The 23,112-nt window shown below is 45.9% G+C and overlaps 2 protein-coding genes across 2 annotated transcripts; one reads left to right on the top strand and one right to left on the bottom strand.

The window, feature by feature from the left end:
• Window positions 1–16,187: 16,187 nt before the first annotated feature.
• LOC120684492 (cytochrome c oxidase assembly factor 5-like) lies at window positions 16,188–18,838 on the bottom strand. The gene is made up of 3 exons (XM_039966343.1): window positions 18,628–18,838; window positions 18,284–18,388; window positions 16,188–16,469 (listed from the first exon to the last, which is right to left on the bottom strand). Exons 1-3 carry the CDS (start codon window positions 18,694–18,696, stop codon window positions 16,428–16,430), a joined length of 216 nt encoding a protein of 71 aa, XP_039822277.1. The 5' UTR covers window positions 18,697–18,838; the 3' UTR covers window positions 16,188–16,427.
• A 1,399-nt stretch (window positions 18,839–20,237) lies between these two features.
• Window positions 20,238–20,933, top strand: LOC120696124. The gene has a single exon (XM_039979270.1). The coding sequence runs from the start codon at window positions 20,432–20,434 to the stop codon at window positions 20,804–20,806; it is 375 nt and encodes a 124-aa protein (XP_039835204.1). The 5' UTR covers window positions 20,238–20,431; the 3' UTR covers window positions 20,807–20,933.
• Window positions 20,934–23,112: the final 2,179 nt, after the last annotated feature.

Raw genomic sequence — 23,112 nt, 5'->3', positions numbered from 1 at the left:
TTAAGTTGGCTTGGATAAGGCGAACTTGTTCTTCAGCCTCTTGAACCATGTCAGGCCCAAATATTGTTCTTTCTCCGGTTTCAGACCAATGTAGAGGTGTACGGCATCGACGACCATACAGTGCTTCGAATGGTGCCATTTTGATGCTCTCTTGATAACTATTGTTATAAGAGAATTCAGCTAACGGCAAACATTGATCCCATTTATGTGGATAGGTCAAGACGCAAGCACGGAGCATATCTTCCAAAATTTGATTTATCCTCTCGGTTTGGCCGTCTGTTTGAGGATGATATGCAGAGCTGCGAATAAGATGTGTTCCCAAGCAAGCATGTAATTGCTCCCAAAAACGAGCAACGAACTGAGTTCCTCGATCGGAAATGATAGTCTTTGGCACACCATGTAAACATAGTATGCGATCCATGTACAATTCCGCATATTGCTTGGTCAAGTACGTCGTCTTAACTGGGAGGAAATGTGCCGACTTGGTTAATCTATCCACTATAACCCAAATAGAGTCGTAACCCTTTTGAGTTCGAGGTAAGCCGACGATGAAATCCATACTTATATCTTCCCATTTCCATTCTGGAATATTCAAGGGCTGGAGAGTTCCAGCTGGTCTGAGATGACTAGCCTTAACTCTTCTACAGATATCACACTCGGACACATACTTGGCAATTTCCCTTTTCATCCGAGTCCACCAAAATCGTTGCTTCAGGTCTTGGTACATCTTGTTGCTACCCGGATGAATTGATAGTCGTGAAGTATGGGCTTCATCAAGGATCTGTTTTCTAAGCTCAAAATTTTTAGGCACCACTAGTCGGTGCTTGAACCATAACACATTCTCAGCATCCTGGTGGAAGCAATTCACTTTAGGGTCTCCTTCTAATAGTCTTCTCTGAATTTCCTTCACCCCCTTATCTTGCTTTTGTGCTGCTATGATGAGATCACGAAGAGTAGGAGTAAGCTCTAAATGAGCCAATGTGCCATGTGGTACAATACTTAAATTCAGCTTTTCCATTTCAAAGCAAAGAGATTCGCTTAATGGTATAGCTGAGATGCAATGATAGTGAGCTTTGCGACTTAGCGCATCGGCAACTACATTCGCCTTGCCAGGATGATAATGCACTTCGAGTTCTGTAACACCCTAATTTAAATTTCAGCATTTATTAATAAATTTAATTGGCTTTATTTAAATTTTTAAGGTTTATTGTGTTTAGTTGGCATTTAATCTAATTTTTGTTCCTTAATTAATTAAAATTCATCATAGGTTTAAATTTTTGTTGCATTCATGCTGGTGCATAATTTTATTTGAGTGTGGTTTGAATTCAAATTCAAATTTGAATTCAAATTTTGTTTGAATTAGACTTAGAAAAGAAAAAGAAATAGAAAAGGAACCCATAAACCAAACCCAAAACTCAACCCAGCCCAAAACCCAGCTAGCAGCTCAGCCCGGCCCACTCTTCCCTCCCGCTCCCCACTCGGTCCAGCCCAACCCGCTGGCCCAGCCTCTCCCCTCACCCCGCGCAGGCCCGCTTCGCCCCTTCCCCGCTGCCCAGCCCGCGCAGCAGCCCAGACGCACGACCGCGCTAGGCCCGCGGCACTTCCGCGGCCCGGCTCGCGCACGCGCACACCGGCCCAACTCGCCTCAGCCCGCGCGGAGCGCTCGCCCGCACCACCCGCTGCCAAGCCGAGCCCGCATGGCAGAACCTCCTTCTCCCCCGCAGCGCAACGCTCGCCCGCGATCCTCGCCGAGGAATTCGCCGGCCTTCCCCCCAGGCGCGCACGCCAATGCGCCCCGCCGCCCTATAACTACCGCCCGCGCACCCCGAGAGACCCTCCCATCCACCTGCGCCGCCACCAGAGCCCCAAACCCTAAGTCCGTCGCATTCGCGCCAGCTCCGCCGTGCGGACCTCCTCTGCGCCGCCGTAGCCAAGCCCCTCCGCCTCGCCGAAGCTCCGACCGAGCAGCGTTTCAGCTCCGCCGCAACGCCAGGAGCCTCCTCGGGCCGTTCTTCTCCGACCCCGACGCCCACAACGACTCCTCCCCGGACTCCGCGTCGTCTTCGCCGCCGGTCCTCGCCGTCGCGCCCTCTGCACGACTCCCTCGCCAATCTTGCACCCCGGTGAGCACCAGTAGCCATCCCTCTATCCTTTGCGCATGTTGTTGTGGCCCGTAGCACGCCTTAGGAGTCCGAGCGTGGCGCGCCGGCGACATCCGCCACCCCAGTGCCGCCGCCGCCGCCGCGCATGGCGCCCCACGCCCTAATCCTTGCCCCTGAGAGGCCAGGTAGATTACGCATGCTCCGGCGATCGTCCCAGGCCAAAGCCCCGCTCGTTTTGACCCCCGGAGTATCGAGATTGCCCGACTCCGGCGGGTTTCCCCTGCGCGCCGCCGCGGGATTCCTCGCCGGCGGTGACCCGCCGCCGCCCCCACGCGCCCACACCCTTCCAGCCGCCCGATCCGGAATCAACGGCCAAGATTAGATCCCGAGCTGATCTGTTCTAAGCCATCAGATCCAGATCCAGCGGTCTGGATCCACGCGTACCGGTTCGGCCTGGGATTTTTGCTAAAGAGCCCTCGGCCTTTTACTGATTCAACCCGCGGTCCTATTAGCTCAAAAGAAATTACGGATAGGCCCTGTTTTTATCGTTTTAGCCCCTGAGTTTTACCAGAATAGAACCCGCCGTCCACACTTGATGTTTTTGCGAGTTAGACCCTGAGGCTTTAGTTTAATTACGTTTTAGCCCTCGGTTTTAGCAGAAAAGCCCCTGGAACTTCAGTTTTCTTACAAATAAGCCCCTAGAACTTGTTTTTAGCCTAGAAAATGCGTTTTAGCTCCGTTTTTAGCGTTCTTTATATCCACGCGATCGTTGTAACGCGTAGAATAGTTTTAGAGTAGTTTAGTGTGCTGTTTTTATGTATTGATGTACTGTTTCTTAGTTTTTGTTAATGTTTGCTTGTATGCTTATTTTCGTGCATTGTTTTGGCCATGTGTTCGTGAGTAGACGCTGATCCAGTTGAGGAGCCCCAGTACCAGTACCCGGAGCAGCCGTCTTCCGAGCACTTTGAGCAGCAGCAGGAGCAGTACGAGGAAGGCAAGTATAACATGAACAACCTATCACCTTTAAATACAATTTCATACTGCATTTTAATACTGTATGCCTTTAAGGATTTCCTAGCCACTTGATATCCCTTATATATACCTTTGGGTTGCATTCTGGTTAGTTGTGCTAGGTTGCTGCGCTATAACACACTCTGGTCCTTTTTAATTAATTTGATTAATGGTTTACTTGAACTTAATTCTGAGAGTGGCACTCTGTGTGGCTTGAGTGGCTCACTTCTCGTTAAAAGATGTTTTTTTTTTAGAAACATGGTTTAGGGGGCCAGCACGGTGCTTACTGCCTGGTTGGCCACTCTCCATAAGGACCGGTTCATAGAGCGACAACCTGGGACAACAGCGCTACCACAAGGCTAGAATGGGATAGACTTGGCGTAATAACTAGATCTTTTTGGTTTGTAGTAACTTACCTGCGGGGCAAGAGTAGTAAGCTTCAATGGTCCCTGCTCCTCCGGCTTGGTCTGTGCTTGGATTGCGCTCCTGTGCTTGTACCCCCGGAGGTGGGCCCCATCGTCGCCGACCTATCTCTCGCGGTTACGCCTTACCAACGAGATTCTTTTTAAAGGCCTCGTAGTGAGTCGCTGGCCATCTCACCTAAGGAAGTGTGATGAACAACTGGCGTAGCTCACGACTTGTGGGTAAAGATGTGCAACCTCTGCAGAGTGAAAAACTGGTATACTAGCCGTGCTCACGGTTATGAGCGGCCCAGATCCTCCTTTTGATTAGTGAAGTTATCTCCTTCCGACGAGGGAGGTGCTTCTCGGGGTTTACCTTGGTGGCTTGGTTTTGGTATGGTTCTCAGTAGTAGTATAATTAATTCTGATTAATTACTATGCAACTGGGTTAATGGTAATTCATCAACTCGTAGTAAATAGTTTTAATAAAAATTTGCCAACACTTAAAAGCTAATGCAGTTGAGTCAGCCAGCCTAGAGCCTCATAGTTTGTGTTATACTTGTTGAGTACAAGTTGTGTACTCACCCTTGTCTCTTCTCTACTTTTTCCTCTTGGCTACGCTACTGCTGCTCAGTTCCTGCCGACGCGAGGGAGTTCGCTCAGCGCTACCAGGACTACGAGGACTTCTAGGTGCTTCGTCTCCCAGTCGACGTCCCTGTGGCGCCCTGCTTCAGCTTCGGAGAGCTTTATTCGTATTTTGTACTTCGCTTCCGCTGTATCCGACATTTTGTCATTATTGTAATAAATAACATTCGTATTCGCTTTATTATATCTTTTTACGTGATATGTGCTATGATATACTGTTCATTCTGTTGTATATACGTGTGACTTGATCCTGGCACGTATATGATTGCTCGGTTTATGTTCTTTTATAAACCGGGTGTTACAAGTTCATAATCTTTAATCAACTCAAGCCATCTTCTTTGACGCATGTTCAAATCAGCTTGAGTGAAAAGATATTTGAGACTCTTGTGATCGGTATAGATGTTGCACAATGAACCTAAGAGATAGTGTCGCCAGATCTTCAGTGAATGGACCACAGCTGCTAATTCAAGATCATGAGTGGGATAATTTTCTTCATGTCTCTTGAGTGATCGAGAAGCATAAGCAATCACTCTGTTTTCTTGCATCAGGACACAGCCGAGTCCTGTGCCTGAGGCATCACAGTACACATCAAATGGTTTTGTAGTGTCTGGTTGGGCCAAGATTGGAGCAGAAGTGAGAAGTGTCTTCAATTTCTGGAAAGCTTCCTCACATTGGGCACTCCAATAGAATTTGACACCCTTCTTAAGAAGTTCAGTCATCGGCTTCGCAATTCTGGAGAATTCTGGGATGAACCGACGATAATACCCAGCTAAACCCAAGAAACTGCGAATTTCAGGGACTGAAGTTGGGGCTTCCCAATCGAGTACATCCTGCACTTTACTGGGATCCACAGAGATGCCCTCCGCAGATATGACATGACCGAGGAATGGCACTTCCTTCAGCCAGAAGTCACACTTACTGAATTTGGCATAAAGCTGGTGCTCTCTCAGACGCTGAAGTACTATGTGAAGATGATGAGCATGTTCTTCCTCATTCTTGGAGTAGATCAAGATATCATCAATGAAGACCACGACGAACTTGTCTAACTCCGGCATGAATACCGAATTCATGAGGTACATGAAATAAGCGGGAGCATTGGTTAATCCGAAAGACAACACCAAATACTCATATAAACCATAACGAGTAGAGAAAGCTGTTTTTGGTATATCCACCGGTCTGATTTTGATTTGATGATAACCAGATCGTAGATCTATTTTTGAGAATACCTTAGCTCCAGCTAATTGATCAAAAAGAATATCAATACGAGGAAGTGGATATTTGTTTTTGATGGTGACTGCATTCAGCGGTCGATAATCCACACATAGCCTCAGTCCGTGATCTTTCTTCTTTACGAACAGAGCCGGACAACCCCAAGGTGAGGTGCTCGGTCGGATATAGCCTTTATCCAGCAACTCTTGTAACTGGATTTTTAATTCAGCTAACTCACTGGGAGTCATTCTATATGGCCTTCGAGATATGGGGGTTGTGCCAGGCTGTAACTCAATGACAAATTCAATATCCCGATCGGGAGGCATGCCTGGCAAGTCCTCAGGAAACACATCGGGGTATTCACAAACCACCGGAATTACTTCTAGAATTTTTCCCTCCAGATGGTTTATGACAGTGGCTGGAATTGCATGCTGGGAAAGATGAATGTCCATAGAACCATACATGGAAGAGTTGAACTGAAGAATACGAGAAGAGGTATTGATGATAACGCCATGCTTCTTCATCCAATTCATTCCAAGTATGATATCTATCCCTTGACTTGGAAGAACAATGGGAGTGAGTGGAAAATTTTTCCCACCCAAGGTAAGGGAAACATTTCGAACTACTTGGCCAGCATTTAACCGGGTGCCAGGTGTCTGAATAATGTAGGGTCTCTCTAGGCATGTTACTTGTAAGTGAAGTCGTGCCACACATGCTTCACTGATAAAATTATGAGATGCTCCAGAATCAAATAGCACAGTAACAGGGCAGTGATTAACGGAGAACGTACCCGCCATCACTTGGGTGCCCTCCGGGACTTCCTCCAGAGTGGTGTAGTTCACACGACCAGTCTTGGCAGGTACAACCTTCTTTTTCTGATCTTTCTGGCTGGAACCTTGACTCAGTGCTGGAGTCTTGTAGATGTTCTGCCGAGGTGGCAGACGGCAGTCTCGTGCAAAGTGCCCCAGGTTACCACAATTGTAACAAGGGTAGTTGTTGGGACGTGGAGCTTGTAGAATTAGCGGCCTCTGCTGCTGTGTCGGGAAACGAGGTACCCACGGTTGCTATTGCTGGGGTGGCCTAGCGACCCAACGGCCCTGCTGTGGAGGACGGTTTGAAGCCTGCTGATTCCCTGTCTGAACCAGCTTGTACCTCTGGGGTGCATTGCTGGAGGATCCAAATAAATTTTTGTGAAGCGCAACCGAAGGTAACAAAACAAACAACAACTCAGGAATGCAAGATGCAAGATGCATGCCACGTTCTAGCGTTTCTCACCCAAACAAGTACCAAAATATGGTATACGAGAGCAATCGGTGGCACAATTACGTACTCTCCCTATATATAGACTAGTCGTTCCTACGATCAAGGATTTTATAACGCGCTTATGTGGTTAGTTTCCTGCAGAAGAGCACAGAGACAGATATAATATCCACTTCTGGACCCTTCGTGCCAGCACACACGAACGGCCCCCATGTGTCCTACGCCACACGGGTAACGCATATGCAGTTTCCCACATATTCACACATACATTACCATCCACTATAGAGATGGCACCCAGACGTTCGACGCTAAATGGGCAGCGCTGCATACGTCATAACAACGTATTCACTTCCCGTACACTCGCCTTACGGGACATCCAAGGGTAGACGTGTCCCAAGGGTCACGGTCATGGCCAACCGCATGACAGGTTTACATCTCGTAACATTGCCTTACGAAATGGCCGTGATCACAATCACACGACATGAAATCCGCACTCCATATCAGGCGGCAGATAGCAACAGGCTCATTTGAATTGAGCCTTATCACCTCCTCGTATGCTCAACATACGGGACCCGCGCACGTATGAAACACGTGGGCTATTCTAAGGACTACCAGAATGCTTACCTTGCTTACCTTAGTGTAGGTGCGTCGTTGCCGAAATAAGATTTAACAAAAAGTAAAAGCTGGAAGTGCTGGAATAAAATAGATACTTAGTTGCCACCTAACTTATATACATAATTAGGGCATACGAACTATCTATTCTATTCCTTAGCGCATCTAGCGTCAACTTTTCGAGAAAAAAACCCAAAATCGTTGCAAGATAAACACCCCAGTGCAATTTAGAGCTCTGATGCCAGCTGTAGCAGCACCGTCCAAATTAGACCGGCTTAAATGCACTAACCATCATCTTAATACTTAATCCAGTTACTGTGCACTAAAAACGGTGTAACCTGACAGGCTGTCGGGTAAAATCCCGATTAAACTACTGTACTCCAGGATCACAATTGCACTTAGACCCGTACGAAGACGAGCACAGGTGTTACCCGCATACAAAAATCTTCAAATTAATTTACAACACAGGTTTTACATAAAAGCCTTAAATACAAACAACAAAGTTCAAACGCACAGCGGAAGTTTAAAACTGAGTTCGAAATACATATACGATAGCTACGACGACGATAAAAGGTGAGCTCCACATCCTGCCCACCGATGTGACGCCAACCTGCCCAATCTTCACGGGGAAGACAGGGCCCACTCGACGGTCCAACCTGGAGGAAGCGGCTGTCCAATCCAGGACGCACAGATCTCCTCGAAGTCCGCCGGGACACAACCTGCTCAGAGGGGTTACAACAACAACCCTGAGTATACTAATACTCAGCAAGGCTTACCTGACTCTGGGTATACTTAGCCCATTACCTAGACATGCAAAGCTTTTTGGCTCTGGAGTTCTTTTGCTGAAAAGCTGCTAGAAGTGAATCCTTACTTTCAATATTTTAGCTCCATTTAGTATACCAAGTATTACTAAGTTCGCCTATTCATCTAAAACACATATGGTGGAACAGATTATCTTTTAGTAACTTCCAAACCAGTCTTTTCCATTCCGTTTTCATTCCACTTTCTTACTACGATGTGACAAAGAGATCAAGACTCTCATAACCGCGAGTCACGGCGAATCGATCCGATTTAACCTTGCAAGGTGGACCTAACTCACACGACACATGCAAGCCCCGTCGGGCCACTCGCGTCAACTGTTTCCACATTACCACGGCATCTGAACTACGCCTGCTAAAACCCAGGTGATGGGCCCCTCGCAGTGAACTCCCGGAGAACCCGGAGGCGGCATCCTATCCAACACCCGCCAACTCCCACGCCCAGCGTAGCATGGCGGAATTCAAATCACCGCTGTAAGGTGGTACACAGCTTACCGGTTTCGACTACCTCCTACTTCCGGTATGTGGTTAGTACTGTTCAATCCTCGATCAGCACTGCCAACAACGGAACGGTCCTCAATCGACACAGGCGGAGCTAACTTTCCATCCAAACCATACCAAAACCAACTCATTTCCGCCCGGTCTCCATTTCTCTTTACTCAACAGTTCATTTCAAGCCAAAGCTAAGGGATCAAGATCCTAAACTCGCGAGTGACAGCAATCACTCGACTTCTACCGAAGACCTATTTAGCAAAGCATTTCTATCGACACATGCATACTAGTATAGGCCCATGGTACCTAGGGCACATGCATACTATGGTTCCATTCAACTCCTAGAACATAAATGCACAATACTTAAATAAACGATGAATACTTTAAATTATGGTTATGCTCCGGGGTTTGCCTTGCAGGTCAGCGGGGTTAATTAGGTCTCCGGGGGCGTGCTCAACGGCGTCCTCCTGCTGCGCTCCTGCTCGTGGCTCCTGGACCGGCTCAGCAACTAGCTCGTGGACAGCGTCAGTCGTGGCGTCTACACGAATAAAATATGTCATGCAACAGATAGGACATAGAGCAATGCATAATTGTTTACGATGCGAAACCAAAGATCAACATTTAGCCTGCAGTGTTCCTTCCAAAAACAGCTACTAACTTTAAAATAATTAAAAGAGCATGGCGAGGGCAAACTACAAGCAAAACCCTAACTTGCAAACATGATTTAGCAACACAATGAAACAGCGTAACGTGAAGACAGTAAAGCATGCCACGGAATTTTTCCAACAATGAACGACGATCGAAAGCATTTGTCTTAACCCTAGAAAAGCAAATAAACAACAATTAGAACCACACACTAGCATATAGAACAAGCACCTGAAACTTTTTCAGTGAACTACACATACCAAGAGTAAGCTACTGCAAATTTTTTCATAATTTTTAGAGCCATGGAACTACCTACAATAATTAAACTAGGTTTAACGCAAACTGAATTTTCACCACAGAAAAAGTAACAAAAAACAGGCACAAGTATTTTTCCTCAGAAGCTTGTGATTTTAGAAACCTAACAAAATTGGGTTTGCAATTTTTGGATTTTTCTACAAATTTACACGGATTTTTAAAGTTTCAGTTAAATTAAGAAATGGAAAACAATAAAAGGGGGGCTGACAGCCGGGCCCCACAAGTCAGGGAGCCAGGCCCGCCCCCTCCCCTGCTTTTGCCCGCACGCGAGCGCCAGGCGCCGGTCGGCGTGGCCGCGGCGGCGGCGCAGCCGCCAGCCCGCAGCTCGCCGGCGACGGGGGCCAGCCCGGCTGCGGCCAGGGCGTCCCAGCGGCGGGGCCGGCGCCGGGCGGAGCAAGGCGGCGCAGGGGGCTAGAGCGGCGGCTCGCGGCGGCGCAAGCGGGCAGGAGCGGCGGCGCGGGGTCGGCGCGGGCGGCGCGCGGCGTTCCGGCGGCGGCGAAACTCGGCGGCGGCGGGAGCGGGCTGCGTGAGCCTCGGGAAGGCACGGCGGCCCTAGGGCGCGCGGCAGCGGCGAGGGGCGGCGCCCAGGGAGAGCCGGCGGCGGCGCGGGCGGCGGACGGCGCGTTCCGCGGCGGCGCGGCAGCGATTCGAGGGCGGCGCAGAGCGGATTCGGATAGGGAGAGGGTCGGGGAGTGAGCTAGGGTTGCGGCCGGGCTCACCGTGGATCGATTTTGCGCGGAGGAAGGCCGGAAGGTGGTCGTCGACGAGAGGGGCGAAGCTCGGAGCGGAGCTTCAATGGTGGACGGTGGTCTGATGCGCGATTTCGGCCGGGTAGGGCTCGGCCGCGCTGGTGGAGAGATGGACGAGCTTCGGGGCGAGGTGTAGCGGGTTGGAGCGCGAAGAATCGAAGCGGGGCGGCGAGCCGTGGCCGGCGCGACGAACGGCGGCGACCCTGCTCGGTTCTGCCCCCTTGAGCTCGACCTAGCTCCGAGGAAGAAGAATGGGGAACGGAACGGGAAGCTTCGGGCGTCCACGAGGATAAGGGCGCCGACGCCGAGGTCGGGCGCGATTGCCGACGCGTGGAGCGGCGCCGACGAGCACAGTCGCCGGTATGGCCGGCGAGCGCACAGTGCCGAGCAGTAGATACACTGTTTCTTCGTTTGAAAGATTTTAGCCCGATTTTGACTAGTTGAAACTCAAATTTTCATATGGGAACATGAAATTTGGCCAAAATAAAAGTTGTAGAGAAAAAGAAGATCTACAACTTTCGTTTTGGGCGAAAGTTGATTTGGAGCTCGGATCAAGGACAAAAACGAGATCGAACACAGCTAAGTAGATGTTTGCTAAGCGAACGCGATTAGCGTTAACGATGAATTGAGTCCACGATTAGCGAGATAAATCATGATTAGCGAGACGATTAACACAGGGGTGTTACAATACCCCATTCCATTGAGGCGTTCCGGGCGGAGTTAGCTGCGGAATAATTCCACATTGCTTCAAATGATCACCAAATTCAAGGCTCAAATATTCTCCTCCACGATCAGATCGCAGAAATTTAATTGTCTTGCCTAATTGATTTTGTACTTCATTCTGAAATTCTTTGAACTTTTTAAACGATTCAGACTTGTGCCTCATTAAGTAGATATAGCCATATCTACTAAAATCATCAGTGAAAGTAATAAAGTACTGAAAACCACCTCTGCCTATTGAGCTCATTGGTCCACATACATCGGTATGTACAAATTCCAACAAGTCACTCGCCCTCTCACTCTTACCAGTGAAAGGCGCTTTGGTCATCTTTCCAAGCAAACAAGACTCACATGTGTCAAATGATTCAAAATCAAATGAGCTTAACAATCCATCTTTATGGAGTTGTTCAATGCGCTTCTCATTTATATGACCTAAGCGACAATGCCAAATAAAAGTGGGATTCAAATCATTTGGTCTAAGCCTCTTAGTATTAATGTTACAGACAGATTTATCCTTAAGATCAAGAACATATAATCCATTCACCAATGGACAATGAGCATAAAAAATGACATTGCAAAAAATAGAACAACGTTTGTTCTCTATTACAATCTTAAAATCACCAACTTCTTCCAAACAAGAAGAAGAAATAATGTTCTTGCTCAAAGCAGGAATGCAATAACAATTATTTAATTCCAAAACTAATCCGGAGGGTAGAGACAAGTGGTAGGTGCCGACCGCCAACACCGCAACCTTTGCGCCATTGCCGACACGAACGTCCAACTCGCCTCTTGCAAATCTTCTAGTCTCACTTAGACCCTGCAACGATTTGCAAGTGTGAATCATTGATCCAGTGTCAAATACCCATGATTCACTAGAAGATAATGCAATATTTATTTCTATAACATTTATACCTGAAGTGGAAGTCTCACTTCCCTTCTTCTTCTTCTTTTCTTCCAAGTACTTCTTGCAGTTCCTAGACCAATGTCCCTTTTCATGACAGTGGAAGCATTCATCCTCAGAAGTAGGGCCAGATTTGGCCTTAGGTGCTGGCTTTAGCTTAGAGCCCGAGGACTCACCACTGGAACTCTTTTCCTTGCCTTTACCTTTGGGATTAGGAGGCGTCCAACGCTTCCTCTTTTTGTTCCCCTTCTGAATCATCATCACATGATTGGGATTCTTTTTAATGCTCTCCTCTGCTGTCTTTAGCATCCCATGCAACTCACTCAATGTTTTATCCAAGCCATTCATCTGAAAGTTCATGATAAAAGGCTCATAGCTCGCCGGGAGCGACTGGAGAATAACATCAGTAGCCAAGTCTTGGTGAAGTTCAGAACCAAGTCTGTCCAAAGTCTCAATGTAACCAATCATTTTGATCACATGAGGACTGACTGGGCTACCTTCTTGCAGCTTGCACGCAAACAAGGACTTTGAGATATTGAACCTCTCAGTCCTAGCTTGGTTCAGAAACATCCCACGCAGCCCCTCGATCATGGTATGAGCATACGCATGCTCATACTGCTTCTACAGATCAGGGGACATGGTGGCGAGCATTAGACAGCTGACATCAAGTGAGTCATTTCAGTGCTTCTCATAAGCTCTGCGATCAGCAGCAGTTGCATTGTCAGGGAGATCATCAGGATATGGCTGCTCAAGAACATACTCCTTTTTTCTCTTGCCTGAGAACAATTCTCAGGTTGCGGTACCAATCAATAAAGTTTGTTCCATTCAACTTTTCTTTCTCAAGAACAGAACGCAAATTTAAAGCGGAATTGTTACTGGCAGACATGATCTACAACATTAAAGTAAAGCAAGATTTCAGCACTAAGTTTATGTAAAGACTTTCATTAACTGATTTAACAAAAGACAACCTACTATATCAATGTCATCTTCCCTCTAATGACATATAGTGGTTCAAGATCCATAATCACTAAAATTCTAGTGAGCTTTAGCATCACGGCTAGAAAAGTAGTGATATAGGTAAGTAACAAATTACTAATCACATCTCTATGCGACTCTTGTTTGTTGGGTGGCATCCAATGCCCCGGCCCCAACCCTATGCCTTAAAGCCCAAAACTGTTTTGATAGCTTTGCTGAGTAAACCAATACTATGCTTGTGAATGTCCGACATCCACCCTATACTTTGGTAAACCTACCACACAACGATCAAAATTTATAGGTGCAGCTATTGGTAAAAGGCATCAAAAACTCAACTTTTCTGAGGGAAGCTATTCTATCATGATTAAAACATCCACCATATGTAAAAGCATGAAAGAATAGTATGACAGGAAAATAAACATCACAGGCATATAATCATATTATATTGTGAATAGTATGGCCTCTTGCATCACAATGGGCTCCATCGCCATGGCTCCAAGGTGACCTTCATTGCCATCCGTCCTGTCTTGTGGTGATCATCATCGCCATCATGAAAACCCTGAAAACTTCACGGTATTACACAGATCGCATCTATGGAATCCCTATCAAAATCTCATCAGAGTGATCGCATCACCTCAAATCCGAGCCATTCATAATGCCTCAATTTTCACTAGGTCAATCACATTGACCGTGCAAACTTTGCACTTGAGAAGACTGCATCTACACATGACCTCGATCTGTTGGTTCAATCTGCTGACTATGCACACAGTTAGTCCCGATGGTGATTCCAGCCGGTAGGGACATGTCGTATGCATAACAGAGAAAGAACACAAACTAATCTTTTGTCACATGCCGCGCAATCAACTCGCTCCAGTTTTAACCCCTTATGACCAATTGATCTAATCAAACCGTGCAAAAGTAATAGATCCAATCTACTACAACAACATATCACCTATATGCAAAAGATCCAGACCAAAAACTACGCAAGATGGCTTTGATATCACTGTAGAGAAATGGATAGGCTACGCTAGCATCACTACCGCATATACCCAAGATACTTGCGAGTAGAAGATCATAGATCGTTACCACTAGACGCGCAGCGCAGCGGAAGAAGTCGTGCGTCGATGTAGAGGAAATAGTCGATCACGTCCCGCGAACCGAGCTCCTCGTACTTGATCCCAGCAGCCGATCAGCGCAGCAGTCGCAGCAGCGCCTCCACGGAGTCCACACGTACGGGGATAAAACGCCGGGCGTCGGTGTGCTAGCACCGCACGCACGGCAAGGGCGGCGGCCGAGAGAGAGAGGGAGGGGCGGCGGCTAGGGAGGTGGCGCAGCTCAGGGTTTCGCCCCCTAGCCCCTCCCTCGTATATATAGGGCGTACTAATGGGCTTCTATCTCATAGGCCCATTAGTAATCCTAATCCCTCTTGGATCAATATCTTTTTGGGCCTTTAAACCGTATTGTGATGATGGGCTCTTAGGCATATCACCAACACCGTAGCACATCGTGAGCGTGAACGAAGACGAAGAAAGCATAAATCAGCCTAGAGGATGTTCAAAATACCGATGCCTAGATTCTTCGTTTCAGATGATCTGGTCCAAAACTAGCAGATCTCATCTTACAGCCTTGCAAAGTCAAAAGAAAGCAAACACATCTGAAACTAGCAGTCCAGCTATCTCAAGGAAACAACTAGAATTATTCCCGCAAATAAAAAAATTATTGCCAGATAATCAGAAAGTGGCGACTCAACCAAGAGCTAGCTTTTCAAAAAAAAAAAAACCTGCCGGTGAATGGGAATTGTGCGGTGATCCAGTAACCTGCAGGAGCGCAGGTGGAGGCTGCAAAGCCTCGGAAGTCTGAGCTTTGGAATGACGTAGCGCCCTTATCCGAGTCTGTTTAGCCTTTTTGGTTAGCATCTGAAGTCCACTGGTGCAGATTGTGATAGGTGAGAATCATCATTTTTTTTCCTAGGAGAAAATATTTTGAGACGCAAACGTTACATCAACCATATATTAAGAAACTCGCTCTAAAAAGAAGGTTAAGAACTTAACTGTAATACTCCATCCATGCAATAATCTATCAAAGTGCTGATGAGAGTATTGGTAAAAAAACTATAAAGAATTCAGGCTCGCAGCAGCGTTGTGCTAATCAGGGTCGCTGGAACAGGAACGGCGATGGTTATCAGACGAGACGCCGGCGGTCGCTTGCGCCGGTGAAGTCCGGTTCCACTTTGCGGCACCCGGACGCCTGGCGCCGGCGCGAAAAGCATCGAAGCCGCTTTACTGGGATCGCTGCCGTCGGATCGGGTCGAATCATGGCTGCTTCAGTTTAAGCTTCAATTCAATCGAGGAGACGAGTGTGGAGTAGATTTTCTGGTACGCCATCACATCGTTCTGCGTACAGAAAGGAAATAGAGGGAACTATCTGGTGGTGAGGTTCATATACTAGTAGTGTCGGCACGCCTATAAACCCGGCTTTGAAATGTAACAAGGACCTTACTATTTTTATATTGATTTATTTTTTATTAAACTCGTGATATGCAAATATGCAATGAACAGTGTAGGGGGGGAAGCTGTAACACGTTAAGGAAAGGTAGCTGCAAAATAATTTCGGTCCAAAACATGGCATGACATGCAGTGAATTCTAGGCCGAAATGCTGGCTCAGCAAATTATTCATCCACTGAAAGTCTGAAACACCAAACGCCGACGCGAAATCTTTATTTCAAGATCATCTCAAGCCTGTCCCCGAAATCGAGCTCGCTAATGGTCCAGCGATTCAGTTCATTGTACAGGGGGAACAAGACAGCACAACAGGTCACACCACCTGAACATATTGGGTATGATGGAACAACCTCTCCGGAAAGACAAAACGTTGCACCATCAGCAACTGGATCAAAACTCATCAAGTGGAACAACGCGTGTGCCCTGATTTGAGTTCCTGCCTTCTATAACAAACAAAATGAGGACCGACTACATTATGGCAAGAAACAACCTTTTTTTTTTTCCAAAGTTGGAAATAGCGGGCTATAAAGTTTAGCGGTAACATTCTCTAAAAGCTATAGAATAACTATAGCGAAGCTATAGTGAAAACTAAATCATTTAGCAGAATGATAAAATAATAAATAATCTCATACAAATTATAAGTATCGTTGGTCTAACACCTAAAATTTGAATCTTAACTCGTCTCTTAACTACCCAACAGTACCCAATTGATATTTAGCGCTGCTAAGTCTCACAAAAACCTATTTAGCGGACATTTAGCATGGCTAAATCTCATAAAACCTCCTTAAGCGGATATAGCGAACAAATATTGTATAGCGTAGCGGTAGATCTCCTAAAAAGCTATTAGCGGGCTATATCGGGCTATTTCCAACCATGTTTTTTTCTCTCTCCAAAAGATATGTTAGAGGCCAAATTGAGACGCGCCTCTCATCATTTGAACCTACCCTTTGCTCCGAGTTACTCTCCTATCAACATTAGAATGCAGACAGAGTACAGTGTGACATGATTACACCTCAAATCACAAGAATGGCTAGAAACCAAAACTGGTTGAGGACATTGCAGGCACACAGCTAGTATCCCTTGTTCCCACGTATCCGGGCTCGCATGTCAACCTGTTGGATGATAAACAAAGTTAGAAATTTGCAATTTCATTACAAGCATATGTGATTCAGTACAAACTGACAAAATGATGGTGGGAAATGCAGAAGCTGCATAATGAAATCACGGAAGAACATGAAAAGTATATGCAGGCATGAAACGGAAAGATATGATAACGACTGTAACACCAGATGCAATAATACTGGGCCAATGCAATCCACAATACTCCTAAGCTAGGTTATGTGTCCTTTTCAGAAACTGTACTATCTGGCTTTTGCAGATGAGGTGTATGATTATATTTCCACTGAAAGATACAAATTGAGCTGTCCATCACAAGTAAATATGGTTACATAATACAGACAGGAGTTGCATATATATATTTGTAACTTTATGTATCACGAAAGGATTACCAGGATTTCAGCCTTTTAGATTGGTGTTTTTAGTGAATAGAAAAAAGATTGGTGCTTTCAGTTCTTTGTTGGTGTTATTCAAAAGGGTAGATACAAAAATTAGAATATTGCATTAGTCATGGTATGTAAGAAAAATCCAAGAGATAAATTAAATTGTGTATCGTTATTGAAGTTATGCATCCATACGACACAATGACACAAGAAATGGAGATGATATTGGCCATTGGTTCTCACTTTACAACTCTAGACCCTTTCCCAGCTCGATGTACTTCCTATAGGTAGGATTAATTGGATTTTTAGCACACAGGAGACGTTACAGAAAGACGCTAATTCTGACCACACTCCAAGATTTAGCTTTTTTTCATGTCGTCGAATCAAGATCAAACGGAAAGACTAGCATATCTTCACTGTACAGTCAGTATTCATTTTCAGTAGATTGAAATATTTTTCTAGCACCATCTGTTGTACATACGCAATTCCTCAGATTCTTATAAGTTCCACTACCCACAGAAATTAAGAAACCAATAAGATTCATCTAGAAAGAGCAACACTATGAAGTAACTAAAATAAACAAAACTAGCGGACTCCATATTCAGAATAGAAACAAGAACTGAGCACCCAACCTTGTCTAAGTGGAAACACAATTTTTATGTTTTTCCTCATTTTCAAGTCGCCAAACAAATTATTACTGAGAATGCACACTGCACACATATTGACATGTAACATTCACATAAATCTATGAACAGTTTTAAATTTAACAATCTAACAGTTACTATCATATGCAAACTGAACTTATCACCGATCAAATAATTCTGTATTGGCTTGTATCATCATAGCCCATGGGACGGAGACCAAAGCAATGGACTGATGAACATAGTGCCATAAGCAACCAATTAATTTGCGCTGAGGCACGGGTATTCATGTTATGTCCAAAGAATGTCGAATGCTAATTATTGGGATCTAAATGCTAACTATTCAGCACCTTGGTAAAACCTAACATAATACTGTGGCCAATTCAGGGAAAAACAGTCCAGCGGCACAGACTGGAATCTGGGAGAACCCCAGCATATGGAATCCGGGAGAACCCCAGCATATGGAAAATGAATGGCGCGCGAGTCACAGTTCAGGCACATCACAGCGAGGCTGGGGGACCAATCGCGGAGAGAGGTAGAAAAGACGAGAAAGTTCTGAGCAAATTCGCTCAAAATCTTCGCCCAGATCTCTTTCATAGGTTGGGTTCAGACCAGGATGGTCTTCATAAATTCCAGTTTCTTCTCTCTGCGGAATCATCATACCATTACTTAATGAACCAATAAGAAACTTAGGTGCACGACAAACTATCTGACACTACAAATTGCAATACCTCTCAACAGAAAGCTGGCGATTACTAGTAGTATTTTGCGGCGATCAGGATATACCTGGCCCCTCTTGCAGTTGAAGTAGGTCTCCCGCAGTCCGACGCACTCACTTGTGATGTTGGGCACCTTCTCCCCTGCACACTCCTTGTACGGCCTCTTCTGCACCTGCACACAACCGCATCAGGAAACCAGAAATAGGCCGGCCCACAATCATCTCAAGTTCTCAACTTCTTAAGTAAGATCGGAAACTCCGTCGCCTATTCAGCATCACCCTTCCTGATTCTCTCCCCCGGCACTAGCTTGCACATAATCGGATTACGCTAGCACCCAATCGGATCGAAACAGGCAGCTGCAAGCTGCGGCGCGGGTGGACGAGGAGAAAGGGGAGGAAGGAGCTGACCAACCTTGACGCAGTCAGTCTCGCTGAGGCACTTGACGAGCTCCATGGCCAGCCCCTTGCACGACTTCGCCATCTCTCTTCCGCCTCACCCCGTCGCGATCCCCCCCACGAGGCCACGACGGCGGCGGCTTGCTGGAGGGGAAAGGCGGAAGCGGAGCCTAGTTCTCCGCTCCTTCCCCCGGCGGCCGGCTTGACGGGCTGGGCTGGGCCCGATCCGTTCGTTGACCAATAACTGGGCTTGGCCTGCTATAAAAATAAGGAAAAAGTCTGTTTTACCTCCTCCAACTATCACGAAAATTTGGTTTTCTCCCGCAACTACGAAATTGGGTACTTCACATCCCTCAACTTTTCAAACCGTATATTTTACCTCCCTCGAGTGGTTTTGAAGTAACCGTAGTTTTGTCTTTTTCTTTTTTAAAAAAAATCAGTTGAATCCTTCGTAGAAAAAACTTTATACTAAAGCATATCATATTATATGTTTAATGTGTAGATCTTTGAGTCCAACAAAATTAAAATTTTCATTTTATGATTTACAATGATTTTTCAAATATTCAACTTATTTTTTAAAAAAAAAGAAAAGACAAAACTATGGTTACTGTAGCAACCGCGGTTACTGTAGCGAAACAGTCTTCAAACCACTCGAGGGAGATAAAATGCACGGTTTGAAAAGTTGAGGGAGGTGGAGTATCCGGTTTCGTAGTTGCGGGAGGAAAACCAAACTTTCGTGATAGTTGGAGGAGGTAAAACAGACATTTTCATAAAAATAAACCAAGAAACTCGGACGGCCCACTCTATGAATGCTTCTGGTCCACCTTGAAGTTTCAGCAGGTCCAACTCAACAACCATTTCCCATTGGAATTCAAGAAAGAGCTCAACTGAAATTCCTCAGGAACCTGAGAGCTGAACTGAATTCCTCTCTAAAAATGTGTTGCAGAATTGAATTGAACTAATAATATTCTTCTTGGTACAAATTGTGAAGAAGAACTGAAGATAATTTACTGAAACTCGGGGCATGCGTTCTCTAGAGTGATAGTACTTGCACGAACGAACAAAACTACCTGGTGATAATGTCTTGTTCAGATTCAGAACATCTGCTGATGCGAGCATAATCTATTTGTCTCCACAATAGATTGTGCCTGATTTGCTTAAAAGAAAAGATTGTGCCTGCTGATAATGTATGGTTCAGATTCAGAACTCGTGCTAACGACATGTACGTAACTGCTGGCGGCTAACTCTGCATCATTTGATTAAGGTACATCCAGGAACGGTTGTGGCGTGCAGACTCGTCAATGGTGCAGCTGTAAAGCCATGTTGACCGCTACCCAATGCCGATCATCTCGAAGCGCATGTGTCAAACGCCTTAGTTTAAGGGCAGTTTATTCATATTTTTAAAGCTAGTCTCTCAGTTGATTGTCATGGAGGGAGCTGCAAAGCGTCTTCTTTCAAAAAAAAAAAGGAGAGCTGCAAAAGGCGCATAAACTGCTGACAGCCTGACATATCGCGACGACCCAGTTGCAGATAGATGCGGGCATATATCCATGGCAGCCAGGATACAAAATTCTCAAAGCCGCCTGACGGCCGGACACGCTCAACCAGTGTGGCTAACTGGAAAGTTTCAAACTCTCCAGCATCCGTTCTGGCTCTGCATTTGTTATAAGAAGCCTTTTTGCTGTGGCATCTCATTCCTCGCAGTGAGAACTGGCATCAGGCAGCTCGACCAAGTGCTTCGAGTCTTCAACGACAGGGCAGCAAAATCTCCTCCTTGATCTGTCGTCGCTTGTGTATCGGCGGTTCAGAGATCGTTGGAGATGAGGATGGAGGGGCTCATCCCTTTCGTCTACGGCGCGATCAAGAAGCGGAGGGCGACGAGAAGGACGATGCACTACGACCTCGTCTCCTCCCCCGGCGCCTCTCCTCCCCAAACAACGCGGGGGCGGCCGGCGGAGCGGCGGCTCACCGGAGGCGGCGCCAGCTACTACCACAATCAGAGCCAGAGCTGCCGCTTCGTCGTCCCGCGTTCGCTGGCCGACGAGCTCCATCTCTTGCGCGACGACGAAGGACGGGACCCGGCGGAGGGTCTCCCGCCGGCCGCCGACGGGCGCGGGCTGTCCAGGTCTCGGAGGTTCAGTAGCATGCGGGTGTTTGGACGCGTCAGTGGCGTGCCGGAAACTGTAATTCTCTAGTTGTGCAGTAAACAAAGTACTGCCATTTTTCTGTTGTTTTTTTTCTTATTATTATTGTAACTGAATCAATACCATTTTTTATTTTACCATTCTGCTAATACCGGCCCAAAGAATGCCTAGTTTTTTTTTTGAGAAATTTCAAAGAGTGCCTGGTTGGTAATTAGACCTACGCGGCCCAGAACAGGGGCCAGCAGACGCGGTTTTTTCTTTTTTATATTTAAAAAAAATTAAAATTTCAAAAATATATGTCCGTTTTGGAAAATTTCAAAAATATACCCCGATCGCCCTATGGGGGGCGATAGGGCTCAAATGTAATTTTTTTCTTCTTCAAATTTACAACAAAGTCCCTGGAGAAAAAAAAAAGAGGGAGCCTGTCGCCCACCCCAGGGGCGACAGGGACCTGTCGCCCGTTGGGGGCGCGACAGGGGCCTTCCCCTCTATTTAAGCCCTGGCCGCCATTCGTCGTCATTCCCTTTGTCATTTGAGTCTAAAAATTCAGGAAAAAAGAGAGGGGTGAGGAGAAGAAAAGCGGCGAAGCTCTGCCGAATTGCGTGCTCCTGATCTACAGGTAACTTCCGTATGAATCCATTGATATTGTATAATAATTTAATTTAATTAGTGGATTAGCTGAATTAGATTTGGTGCTTTAGAACACTGGTTTAGTATTACAATTTGAGTACTATTACAGACTTTTTCAAATAAAATAATTATACATTAGAATAGAATTATGACAGTACCTTATTGATATTGCAGCATAAGGCAATGGCTGCCTCAAATTGTGGAGGATTTTCATGGACCGAAGAAAAATCTAGTAAAATACTTGATATCATGACCCATCTTGTTATCAGTAAGAAGTTGAATCCGTTAGCGGATGGTACGATAGAGATGGTGTTGTCCAAAATAGTAGAGTTTAAAGATTTCACATTATTTCGAGGTATTACGACGCAAGATGTAATGGGACACCTGCTAGAACGTCGGAAGATATACATGAGAGTATGTGAACTAGCAAATCATCCTAATATCATTGGATTCTTACAAAGTTCTTGTAAGATATGGATGCGGCCAGAGGTGTATGAGATGCACATTAAGGTAACTCTCATTCAGTTCTAATCCTGTCCGTCATTTCGAATCCATATTTATGAAACAGTAACATTGTTTTTTAATTATATGCTAGGATTACCCCGAGAACACGGAGTTGATTAACAAAACGATACCAAATTTCCGTAAATTGGTATGTATCTTCGGTGGTGGACTTATGCCGCAAACTAGACGAAGGAGGCGGATAAGATCTTCGGGTGATAGTACTTGGCCTGCGCAAGAACAGATGCCCGGAGGTTCGTCGAGTCATGCTTCAGCACCTCAACCACCAACTTGTGTTAACTGGAATGACGACATGGATGACTTCATGCCCCCAAACCATGGCCTCCAACACATGATGTTCCTCCCCTGTACATGAACCTAGAATCAGAAAGGAGACAAAGGGAAAGGCAAGAGGTTCGTCAAGTCATGTTGCACCACCTGTAGCACAAACTTGTGTTAACTGGGATGACGACATGGATGACTTCATGCCCCCCAAACCATGGCCTCCAACACATGATGTTCCTCCCCCTGTACATGAACGTAGATCCAGAAAAGAGAGAAAGGGAAAGCCAAGAGGTTCGTCGAGTCATACTACACCACCTACAGCACCACCATCTGTCAACTGGGATGACGACCTAGATGATTTCATGCCATGATCTATAACATATGATGTTCATCGGTTTAAGATGTATTCGCATTTAGTATTGTTAATGTTGTCTTATGCTTGTTTGTATGTCTCGTACCTAACTTGCATTCACTGGACATGTACATAATGTCGAGTTTGAATCGTACTTAGTTGTAATGGAGCATCGAAGTATAAACATACCATCTATTGAATGTAATGGAAAATACGAGAGTGATCAGTGACGAACGTTGAAGTGTATAAATAAGTGGTCCACAGCTATCTCATTACAAATAAACATCACACAAATAAGAAATAAGAACTAAGAAATGCATTACGTAATGTGAACCACCAAATTTTACATCATAATACAACGATAATGAAAAACACATCACACATGCAGTGGCATGTCAGAACCCGTTACAAACTACGGTAAACAGGTTCTGGACTAACCTAACATGCCTTAGGTAATTAAAAAAACAGAACAAACACAGCGATGCAGCCATTCACTAGCACTAGGGAAGTCCTAGTAGCCGTACCCCCACGTAGCAAACTACGTTGAGCCTTCTCCGCAGTATCCACCCATTGCAGGTGGTGCAGGCGG

This window comes from Panicum virgatum, chromosome 2K (assembly GCF_016808335.1).
Source record: "Panicum virgatum strain AP13 chromosome 2K, P.virgatum_v5, whole genome shotgun sequence".
NCBI classification, from domain to species: Eukaryota; Viridiplantae; Streptophyta; class Magnoliopsida; order Poales; family Poaceae; genus Panicum; species Panicum virgatum.
The sequence above is the reverse complement of the archived record's forward strand: the minus strand, read 5'-3'. Positions and strand labels throughout refer to the sequence as shown.